General features: G+C 34.1%; 2 protein-coding genes across 3 annotated transcripts; both read left to right on the top strand.

The window, feature by feature from the left end:
- Nucleotides 1-1696: 1696 nt before the first annotated feature.
- Nucleotides 1697-3497, top strand: LOC111631003. 2 transcript variants are annotated; one of them, XM_023375185.1, is made up of 5 exons: nucleotides 1697-2370; nucleotides 2459-2889; nucleotides 2968-3036; nucleotides 3126-3215; nucleotides 3357-3497. In XM_023375185.1, the coding sequence occupies exons 2-5, from the start codon at nucleotides 2698-2700 to the stop codon at nucleotides 3492-3494; spliced, it is 489 nt and encodes a 162-aa protein (XP_023230953.1). In that variant the 5' UTR covers nucleotides 1697-2370; nucleotides 2459-2697; the 3' UTR covers nucleotides 3495-3497. The 2 variants fall into 2 exon arrangements, with proteins under 2 accessions (XP_023230953.1, XP_023230952.1); XM_023375184.1 differs by having other exon boundaries at nucleotides 1697-2889.
- Nucleotides 3498-4056: 559 nt separating this feature from the next.
- Nucleotides 4057-11488, top strand: LOC111630998. Its single transcript, XM_023375177.1, has 3 exons — nucleotides 4057-4329; nucleotides 5972-6824; nucleotides 11008-11488. The coding sequence occupies exons 1-3, from the start codon at nucleotides 4276-4278 to the stop codon at nucleotides 11478-11480; spliced, it is 1380 nt and encodes a 459-aa protein (XP_023230945.1). The 5' UTR covers nucleotides 4057-4275; the 3' UTR covers nucleotides 11481-11488.
- Nucleotides 11489-11733: the final 245 nt, after the last annotated feature.

Genomic DNA, 11733 nt, shown 5'->3' with positions numbered 1-11733 from the left:
GGTCGCCCCATTGTGGGCCTGGCCGAATCCATAATGGGCTTGATAAAAGAGCCCTTCTTAGTGGCCACAGGGAAGAAACAGTTTAAAAAAACAGCGGTCAACAACTTGGTATTCAGTGGTTTTATCCATTCAGCCAAGAACCAAGCCAAGTTTTGAATCCTTCTCGAAGGATTTTCTACAGGAAATTGGCTGGTATTTTGAAACTTGACAGGATTATTTCTACATGTGGTGCATTGTTGCTATTAAATTTTGAAGATTGTAAGTAAAGGGAGAAATAGAGGGGTGCATATGCCATATCTAGAGCGAGTCAGACGTAATGAAAGTTTAAATTAGACAACGACGAGCTATTGATGATTTTAAATGCAGTATGCAAAATTTCTATTTATATAACGATAATAAAATATATCGGAGTATTACTTTATATAATTCTGATGAATTATATAATTTATTTACTACACTTTTGAAAAGTTATATAAGATCTTGTATAAATATTGACATACGCATCGGCGTAGCCAGAGTTTTGTTATGGGGGACCTAATAGAGTCCAGCCTGACACAAAATTGAATTATTTCAAATTACTGTTCATTCAAATGAATTTTCCATAGGAATCGACAATAACTTAGCACACATATAATATGAAACTTCCTTTAATCATACGTTCTCGTAACATTAATATCAAACTCCAGCAATGCCTTAAACAAAAATTAACCAATCAATTAATTTTTACCATTCTTTAATATAGTTAACCGTATTTAATCTAGATCTAGACCAGGGGTGGCCAACAGTTTTTTCCCCCGGACCGAATTGGAAAGAAAACCTTTTTCACTGGCCGAACCAGAGGTGGCCCTAGCAAGATTTTCATGTGATACGAGATCTTATTGTGGCGTCACCCCGTAAAGACTAAACTGTACATGGAGATTACAGATACATTTTTCACATTGGGCACAGAAAGCCGTTGACCTTTTTTTTAGGGGTCAGAATTTCTCAACTTTCCTATCAGTTCACATTGTGAGGATATAAGGAATTATCGCGGATCCATTTGAGCAATTGTTTGAAGTTAAGTCCATTATTCAAAGATTAATCGCAGGCCGCATAAATTCATTAACCGTATGTTGGCTATGCCTGATCTAGACTTTCAGTGGGTACACTACACCCAATTAAATTAGCTTCAGCTTTTTGTTTCTTTTTGCAAATCGGCTCAACATTTTCTCGGCTGTAATTTTCTGGGGAGGGGCACCAGGTTAACTGGGGGGGCCGTGCCCACCCATGCCCCTTCCTGGCTACGACCATGGACATACGTCTTGAGTATCTTGTATTTAAGGTACCGCAACAGGGGCAATCTGCCAAAGGGGGAAAGCCTCCCGTGACTTTCATGGAGAAAACTGGACCATGTGTAGGTGTTTAACACGTGAATAAAACTCGGATAATTCTACGTGGGCCGACCGATTGGTGACACGTGAACCTTCGACTTTGTGTCCAGAGTTTTATCTACTCGGCCACTGACTAGCCATAGTAAACAAAAACTGTCTTTGAAAAGAATAAAAACTGATTTTATTATTTTATTAGATTTTATAAAATAATGGAGATGGGTTGATAATAATAATAATAATAGCAATAAGGGCAGAGCCCAAACGGTTAATTCAATCGATTCAAACTACTGTAGTCCATGTAATAACACCTTAGTTATTATTGAAAATAGAATCGAATTCCATTATTAGAACTAGAAATAAAGAATTATTCATTCGCAAAAATAAGCTCGTTTCAAATTGAATTGATATTGATCGATTGCATTACGATCATAAAATTCTGCACAGCGCATAGATGAGTAAACCTATTTCGCTTATTTGCGTTCTAATATAAGCGAATACACGTGGAAGGAGAAGGGACAATCGTCACTGTTTCTAGAAAACAGCATTAGAGTAGTACATTAGAAATGTTATAGAGTAATAAGCTCCATTGCTTCTGGTTAGATGCAATATGGCGGAGAATTGTGTTTACTGTACGCTTTATCCCATAATCTCTATTTCTATAGTTTTTGGCGATATTTTTTACAAACGCTGCGATTGTCGCCAGTTGAACGCCAGACAATCAAAAATAATAGAATTTTACAGGAAATACATTCTGATATTGTTGGTTTTTCAAACAATTGTATTTGTCCTTCAGAGTCTTGCAACTAAAGAGAATGTTGTATTCTGTAGTCCTATTGATAGATATAACGGTGAAGAAATGCATCCTTTTCTGAAAATGGCCATTTATTTCATTAATATTGGTTGCATTCTTTGCATACATATGGGTAGGAAAAAAATAAGCTTTGACATGAAAATATCGAGTTACACCGGCGAGAAGGAAAAATTGTTTCGGTATCAATTGGTAATGTTAGGAGTTTTCGGTGTTTATTTTCTGTTAAATTTTATTGCTTACGCTTTGATTTCCTCGCTTGTTTTCTTTCCGGTACTAGAGAAGGATTCGAGTTCTTTTCGAGCACTTTTTTGCTCTCTTTCGTTTACTCTAATTGGTAATTACGTAATTGCATTTTATTTATGGATTATACCGGCATCGTTAACGGTAGGCCTTCTGATACTGGAGAGATTCAAAGAGTTAGCGAAACAATTCCAATTAACCAGAAATAGATGCGCAAAGTCTGATGTGGACGAAATCATCTGGAAGCATGCAGAGATTTATGATCTAATAAATCAGATGAATAATAAATGGAAGGAGCTATTTTTCGTTTTATTTGGCATAGTAATTTATATCTTAGCCTTACTTATCTACCATTCTTTTTTCGTTGAACTGGATATAATTTTTCGGCTATTATTATGTTTCGCCACCGTCGTTTGCATTATTCTAGCATTGTTGTTTTCTTTTGCTGTTTCCCGTATTTCGGCATGCGTAAGTTCTGTTGGGCAGAATAAGAATTTGTATCAATTTTGTATTTTCAATGACATTTTTTTAATTTTATATGTTTAGGTTTATGATTCTTTTCAAGAAATAAGAATCTTCGCTTCCGCTCGTTTGGCGGTAGAAGACAAAATAAAAGTAAGTTTATTGTATTTTGAATAATTATAAATAAAACTGTACTTGTATAATCGTATTTCTTTTAATTATTAAAATTTTTATTTATTCAGATGTTGGATTTCATGAAAAAATTTCGAGAAAACGAACTGGGATTTAGTTGCGGTGGTTATTTCGTTGTGTCGAAGGGATGTCCGGTAAAGGTGGTATATGGAAGTTTATCAAATATAAGAAACATACGTAGAGTATTAATTCGAGTTCTGTAGCAATTAATTTACAGCTGTAAAGATTTTAAAACGTGAAAAAAATAGAAAAAAATTAATTGTTCTTTTTCTGGTTAATAGGTGTACAGTTCGCTCTACTCCGCCTTCAACGTTCTGTTGCAAGTTCGGGACATTTTGAAAGGCGGAGATAACAAGTGCATTTCTTTCGTTGCGCACATTTTAAATTTATCTCGAAATTCCACTTTGTTGCAAAAATAATCGCTAATAATTACCATTTTCAGAATATTGTAAACGTTTTCTTGATTTCAACGCTAATTANAGAGTTTTTTTTTCTCTCTCTCTCTCTCTTTTCATTCCCTCGAGATATCTAGTAGTAGATGCCATCAAGATTGATTAATCTGCCAACACTATCTTCAACCAGTTCCATGATCTGCACTTTTTCCCCCTTTCTTTCTTTCTTTTTTTTCAAGACAAGGGGGGAAAAGCATTCGGAAAAGCCTTTCTTTCTCTCTTATGACCAAAATTGGGGGGAGGGGAGATGATCGAATATGTATTAACCCATTCTAGGTCAATATAGAATAGAAATTTAGCAATTACTGAAGAATATTTATTCAAACGGGCTGATTAATTTCTATAATATATAATAATTTTTCATTGGGTTTATTAATTTACAGAAAATAGTTAGTTTTTTTTTTTTAATTTTAGCCAATTTATTGTTGTGTTAATATTGAAAAATGTATGATCATGTTTATATTATTTATTTTTTTTTTAATTTTCCGTTTCGAAGAAAGATATATACCAGGAAAGAGAGAATGATAAAGATTATAAGACGTAGAAATTTATGGTTGCTTGAAAGAATAGAAGAAGTATAGCTAATGTAGAGTACATTGGTCGAGCATCACTCAAACACGATACATACTTCTCACCAATCCAGCCGACAAGCGAACGACTGCGCTTCCCTCCAGGCACCCTATACCATTGCACCCCTAGTCAAATGGCTGACTAGCTGCATCTCGAGTCTCTCCAGTGAAAAGTACTGATGGCGAACAACACGCGAATGGATTATTTGCTGGCAGAATTAAAAAGAGAAACGGTAAGTTTATCTATGCATTCCTTATATTCGCGTATAATTATATGTATATATATTTATTTAAAAAATAAATAAATAAATTGTGTTAAAAATGATATCGTTTATAGTTTAGTTTAGTATATTTCGTTTATTTAAATATATTTAAATCTAAATAATACTTTTTATATATTGTTAAACTGGAATTAAGGTCGGTAAGGTCATTCTCGTGCGAGACACGTGGACTAGATCCCCACTCTGTCTTTTGAATCATAAGAACCACGATAGTTGGCGATAATAGCAGAGGGATGCAGTCGTTCCGGCTGAGTTGTCAACTCCCCCACTTCCCATAGAATTCGTAACATCTGCCAAACAGCTGAAAAGATTCCTTCTGGGGATAGGAATTATTCTCTTTGTTTGCACTTTTGTCAATTCATATTTAACTATTTATGGGTATTTTTCTGTAATTTCTCATTAATCTCCTGAAGAAGAAGGAGGAGGAGGAGGAGAAAAAAAGGAATTAATCGATTTTTCTGAGAAAAATTTTACTTCGAATTCCTACTTAGTGGAATTTCAAGTTATTTATGGGGATATCCGATGGAAGTCAGCTGTTCCAAAGTATCTATTTCGAGAGATGAAAGTGTAAAATGTAACATGCTACGAAGAAAGTTCTTTTATTTATTTTTTTTTTTATTTTTCTAAATTTTAATTTTATAAATAATTTACAGTAATATTAGTAAACATAATTAAAATACTATTTAATATTTTAAAAATTATTTAAGAAAATCGAATTGAAAGTTACTAGTATATTCGAGTAAATAGATATTGAGATTTCTTGAAAGATTAGAATAAAAGGACTTAATCGAAGAACAAAATATGTTATTCGGTGAATAACTCGCATCGTTATACAAATATTTAAATGGGGAAAGTGTATAACCAGGAACGAAGTAATGCCTAAGTTCACGTAAAAGCCGATACTTCCTTTTAATGCCTCCCTTACTTAAAATGTTTTCAATGCGATGTTTATAAATTCCCACGTACAGTACACTTTGCCGGAACGGAGAAGGGGAGAAGAGGAAAAAAAAAAACACTCTTCTCGTGTCATCCGGATCAAATTTCTGGAAGTCAATGTTTCTGTTTGTTAGTTAAGAGCCTTATGGGCCAGACAGCAATTGGTTTTGTGCGAATGGATATTAAATTACTATTCGACCTTGTCTTGTTCGTGTCATTCGCCCCACGTTACTCACACTTTTAACAATTAACAAAGATTTCCTTTACAGAAATAAATTGTTTGGATAATCGTATATTTGGATTCGTTCAAAATTCCAGGTTATTAAGTAGAGTAAATGTGTAATTATAGTTAAAATTTTCGGGTTTTAGCTTATGCCTTAATTAACAGTAACTGATATATTTAATTTCAAAAAAAGTGACTTTTTACACGAAACTTAAATCCATTTCCCACAATGATAATAATAATAATAAACAAGCACTTTTCAAATCACTACATTGACCTCATTACAACTAAAAAGCTTACGTTATCCACTCTTAAGAGCGGCTACATCAAACGAGATAAACAATTATAAAAAATGATGGCAAATTTGTTTAATATACAATTCAAAGAAAGCCGAAATTTTCCTAATATATGCCTTTTTTTTCCCCTAAATTTCAGACGAAACTAAGACAACAGGGTGATTGCTTTCAACAGCAAATGTGTCAGATGTATTCGATTTTAAAAGACGTCATCAAGAACCACGAAAGAAAGGGAGAACTTTTGGAGGACGATCGCCATCCTTTAACAGTAACAAATCCTCTGTTAGATACCATCAACACTCTGACCTGCGAGTCGGACGATTACTATGATCTGATCGATTGGAAATCAGATAATACATGTAACAATTACGTGGCATACGCTGGGTCGGTGGATAGCGGATACAAGAGCCACTGTCCGACACCCGAATTAAACGAAATTTGCTATAATTATACGCCCTCCTACTCGTCACGATCCAACAAACCGAAAATCGTTATGGGAACGAAAGTAATTGGACGTCATCAAACAGCCAACGAAATATCAAATTCGAAGTCAAAGGAAGCGCAAGAAAAACGCCAAGGTCGAAGATCCTCGTGTGAACACGAAAATAATCATTTTTCTTCTCAGCTTTCTTACGCTAAAGAAAAACTTGCCCAGTCTAATGATGTTACTACAAATTATCTAAATAGGGCAACCTACGATAAACAGTTATCTCGATCTTCTAGGATGGTGAGATTTTCGGAAACCGTGAAGACCTTATCGAGATCAAAGCGTAACAGAAACACACCGAAATCGAGAAAGTCAAAGTCCATTTTGAAAGATCCTGTTTGTAATAATCTAAAAAGTCGTTTGACACCCGCCAGTGGATACACTTTAGAAGAAGAAATTGATAATATTTTACACGGGAAACTTGTTTACTATGACCTGGATAAAGTGGAATTTCCTGATGGTTTTTCTGCCGATGATGATTGTCTGATCGAACGGAATGTAAAAGGTGAGCATCTATTAATTAAATAGAAAAATTCCTATCATTTAACAATGCTTACTGTTATAATTACATTTTTATAAGCTGTTTTAATCCCTCAGTAATAACTTTTATAGGTTTTATGCTCTTTAAAATATTACACAATTAATTATTAGGCCTAATAATAATATAAAATTCTCTAAAGAAATTCATTAGTAACATTCTTTCATACGTGACCTCGTATTTTGTTTTTTTCTTTTTTGCAATCAGCCGTTTAATATGATATGGACACTGCACAGATTTGATCATAATATAGCCTACATGTATAAATTTTACAATTTGTCTCGCAGACTAGTTTTTTTTTAAATTCTAATTTGTGTTCAAACCTTCAATCAACATAAAATTAGTGGAATGATTAAGAAAACACTGCTTAGAAGAAATGAACCAGTAACATTTATGAGTCAACAGGCCCAAGTGATTAAATAATGAGTCATTAGATAAACTACACGTGTTTTCTATGAACGTCATGAACATTTTATATGCATAGGTTAGCTTACAAATAGATTTTATTCAAAATAATACATTTAATTTGTAATAGATTTAGTTTGACAACAATAAATAAAACCTTTAAAAATAATATTTAACTTCAGGAACAGATTGTGTTTTTTTCTTAAACGAAATTGCCCATTTATGGTCGAATGTATAAAACCACCGAACACTGGTCTCGGGTTCGTATCTGACCAACGTCTAAATGGAGGCTAGTTTCCCATAGAAAGTTCCCCCTTTGGCAAATCGTTCATGTGTTGCGTTGCCTCCTCTCAGTGTTTTTTCAAGCTTTTTCTAATAGAGGCATCCCCAACTTGGTAATTTTTTTTCTTGATGCACCCCACTTCTTCGTCGATGCAGAGTTACTGTGCTTTTCGTATTTTTAATAATAAACGTAAGAAGTGTTATGGCCCTGCTCAGCATTCCGCGGCACCCCTGAAAGGTTGTTATGGCATCCTCGTGTTCCGCGGCACCCCGATTGAAACCACTGTCTTATCTCATCGATCCGATCCGAATCGTGTGATCATTCCGACTTTATTTCTCCATTTGTTTTCAAAATGACGTTTCTCCCCTTTTATGTAAAAAATTCTTGCTCCCTACACTTTTGATTAAAACATGCCGAATTACAATTTTCGTAGGAAGTATTTTACTCTAATAAAATTAAGATTTTCCTAATTTTTAGTACACAAAAGTATATTTTAAATATAACTAAAATAAAATGGTACACAGAATCCTACTGAATGAAATCAAACTTTGATGATATAATGACTAAATTGCAGTCATTATTGCGAGAATTTTTGTGAGAAGTTTGACCCAGATATGTTGTCACCCGTCCCTCACCATCTGGAAACCTCTAAGTTATTCCAAGTAACTAAGTAACTATTGTAGTTTTTAACAACGTCAATACTGCTCTATAAAAAACAATAGACCAAATAAAGAAAAATAGTAAAAACTGTATGAATATACAGCGAATTATATGCATACTTTATCTATTCAATTCTTATCAACACGATGCTTTTCTAATTGCAATAATGCCAAATAAGTTTGTTCCTACGAGTTAGTTGTTTCTAAGTACATACTTGTAATCTATGTAATATTCCTATTCCTCTTGTGCGTGTCCTTGCCAGACTTTAGCACAAACCATATAAATTATAAATTACACAATCAGAGCATCAGATTATACTTTAATTGTGTAAAATGATATTGGGCATTGTAAAAGTTTCTGTCTAACTGTAAGAGTTCTTTTTCATTTAGGCGCCATTTTATTCGAAAGAAAAGATGTTGGAATGTCAAAATGATGTAAATATAAGCGCAAAGTCACCTCATTTGCACTTTGGCGCTTTAAACGTTATGGCTTCACATAAATACAACTTCAAAATACAGTCACATACAGTACCACTATCGCCACAATACATTTTGCAGCAGAAAACGTTGCGTTTAGAATTCAATTCTTCAATAAAACGTATTTAGGGAAAAATGACATTTACAACATTACAGCACTAAACGCTTCATATATTGACATTTCATATGAATCATTATTAATCTTTACATATTATTGTACTGTACCATCTCATTTAATTACATGCCCAATTGCCCTTTTATTTTATACTAAAAGTTGGCCCATCAGAAACCGAGTGGATAAAACCACCGAACACTGATAATTAGGCCTGACCAATAGACTGGCCATGTGGAGTTTTCTGGTTTTCTTCACTAGTCCAGAACCTAAATGGTGGCCAGTTTTTCCTTAGAAAGTCCTTTCTAGAGGTATGCTCTCTTCGGCAAATCACCTCTTATCCCATCAATCCTATAAAAACTTTCCAGCTTTCTTCATATACTAATTAGTAAAGTAAATTCGTACGATTTAACTTGAAAAATTACATTGTATTAAAATTAATTATAAGTATTTGTGCAATTTTATTGTTTAAATGTGTCAACTAGTGATGTTAGTGAAAACTTCCCTACACAATATTCTCAAAATATGATCTCATCTTAGTTATTATCCATAATTATTTTCACGAAAATAGTTACAGAGATTAACATTCATTTTATTCATATTTTTACATTAAAAAAATATATATTTTATGCATATTTTGCACATTGATAAATAATTTTCTTGTTATTAAAAAATTGATAATGAAATCAAAAGAAAAATAGGATTGAAGTAAAATATCATTGATAAGTTTTACTTCTTTTCCAGTTTTGACTCTCAGCCCTGTGGGCACTAAAACGGACTTTTTAATCAGACCCATCGTGATCATATTCTATGTATTTTTTCTTTGATGTGATTAAACGAAGGCCATCTATAAATATTGAATGTTACGTTGTTGCCGACACGGTTACTTTCTTGTCAATATTCCCTAAGTATTACACCATAATAAATATTTATGTAGCATTTGCATTGTATTGCAGTATTATAAATAATCTAGAAATTATTTTGCGGTTAATGTGTAAATCTACCGTTCTGGAGATCCGAGATTGAATCCGGACGAATCTACCTTTAAAAAATTTTCCAGGAATTTTTTAAAGGTAGATGTCCATAACGGACTCCATCCCTCACCGTCCGATCGCAGCTATTGTGGCCCGGCCGAACCCATTATGAATTCGGCAAGGTCGCAACGGATGCGATTAAAAAGATCCTCTTTGTATCCACGGGGCAGAGAGCCAAAAGTTAAATTTAAAAAACAAAAAAAAATGGATAACGTAAAAGAAAGTGATAGCAATGAACTAATACTGCTGGGAAACTACTATCTTACATAATTAAAATCAGATCTGATGTAATGAATACCAGATGTTGTTTCACAAGTGCTGCGAGGTATGTAATATTCAAACGAAGAGGAAAAACAAAAGAAAATGACTTTTTTTCAGGCTCACGAGGCCCACCAGTGGTCAAGCGGTTCCGTTCCACGAACACTGGGAGTTCGGTCGTGGGTTGGCTGACCACGTGGAGTTTTCCGAGTTTTCTCTACGTCTGTAACGCCTTAAAACGATCCCCCGGAAGGCATACTCCTAGGCAGATCGTCCAAGTGTTGCGTTGTCGTAACTTAACTAAACAAACAAACATCAGGCTCACGATTGCCCATGAAAAGTTCTTGGACATTTAACTTGCTGGATTCGAATCCGGGTCTCCCACAGCAATAGTCTGACGCCCTGTTTTGGATATCTACCCTTATTTCACCATATTCAAATATTTTACAGAATAAAATTAAACCAAAATAATTCGCGTTGATTATATTATGTTAATCAAAATTAATTAGCCTTATTTAATAATATGGTTTTAATTAAATCTGGGGATCCAGGCGAACAATCCCAAACATAGTCTGTCCAGGGTATGTGGGGCCCGTCTTTTACGCGTTCGCCCTATTGATAAACATGGCCGAATCCTGGGTATGACTAACAAGGCCCTCTTGGTGCCCACGTGGTGGAGAGTCCAAAAAAAGAATCTTATTTTCTATTATTTTCTTAATTTGATATTATTAAACAATTTATTTTACTAGTAGAGATGTTGCGGCCGAAGTTTTCATCTCTCAAACGTGAACGTCGAACGTCGAGCGCCGCTATCTTGTAAGCGGCGCTCGACGTTTGACGTTCACGTTTGAGAGATGAAAACTTCGACCGCAACGTCTCTAATATTTCAAAATTTAAACGTAAATATGTTACTTTTTTTCAGATCTTCCAACAACTCCAAAGAACTCGACTCTTTCTCTAAACGTTACAAAGACTGGGCCCATTATAAACGTACCGAAAGAGAGAAATAAAATCAATCAAACTGGAAAGATGATACCAAAAACGGAAAGGAAATTAATAAATAATAGCAATTCAACCAAAGCAACCAATGATGATAAGAGTGATGAATCGTCAACAATTCCTAGGGTCAGTGACGGACAACTTCATCACATCTACGAAGAAATTATATATAATACGGAGTCTAGATCTTCAAATAAAGAAGAACCTCCGCCTCTTCCTTCTCGACCCAGACTATTAAAGATGAATTCTACATCCTATAATAAGAATATGAAGGATTATCCAAAGCAGAGAAGCAACATATACAGGTTGATAACTGATAAAGTTGAAAGAATGAACATCTCACAATCTTTGGAAACCGAATGGAAATACAACGCGGAAAGTCAATCGTTCCATTGATAAATGTAAATTCTTAAATATTCATATTTAAAAATGTAAATAGAAATAAAATTTTAATGATTTGTTACGTTCGATATTTTATCGCGTAAACATTAAAAATAGAAAACAAAGGATGAAAGCTGTATTGTAATATAATGATCGGAAAGGGCGGGCGAAAACCACGTGACAAAACAGCTTTTGTTGATAATTTCCCCTTACCGACATTCCTCTTCGTGTCGCAGGATTTTTTTCTTTATTCAGTATTCTTTTGTAT

Source organism: Centruroides sculpturatus, unplaced genomic scaffold (genome assembly GCF_000671375.1).
Source record: "Centruroides sculpturatus isolate CEXI.00-Female unplaced genomic scaffold, Cexi_2.0 scaffold687, whole genome shotgun sequence".
NCBI classification, from domain to species: Eukaryota; Metazoa; Arthropoda; class Arachnida; order Scorpiones; family Buthidae; genus Centruroides; species Centruroides sculpturatus.
This window is presented reverse-complemented; position numbering and strand designations above follow the sequence as displayed.

What these genes read in the sequence shown, in the direction of transcription:
- LOC111631003 (XM_023375184.1), top strand. Translation starts at nt 1,978, where the DNA reads ATGGCGGAGAATTGTGTTTACTGTACGCTTTATCCCATAATCTCTATT. An exon ending in CGGTAGAAGACAAAATAAAA is followed by an intron (nt 3,037 to 3,125) that starts GTAAGTTTATTG and finishes TTATTTATTCAG; the next exon opens with ATGTTGGATTTCATGAAAAA. An exon ending in CGAAGGGATGTCCGGTAAAG is followed by an intron (nt 3,216 to 3,356) that starts GTGGTATATGGA and finishes TCTGGTTAATAG; the next exon opens with GTGTACAGTTCGCTCTACTC.
- LOC111630998 (XM_023375177.1), top strand. Translation starts at nt 4,276, where the DNA reads ATGGCGAACAACACGCGAATGGATTATTTGCTGGCAGAATTAAAAAGA. An exon ending in CAGAATTAAAAAGAGAAACG is followed by an intron (nt 4,330 to 5,971) that starts GTAAGTTTATCT and finishes CCTAAATTTCAG; the next exon opens with ACGAAACTAAGACAACAGGG. An exon ending in GATCGAACGGAATGTAAAAG is followed by an intron (nt 6,825 to 11,007) that starts GTGAGCATCTAT and finishes ACTTTTTTTCAG; the next exon opens with ATCTTCCAACAACTCCAAAG.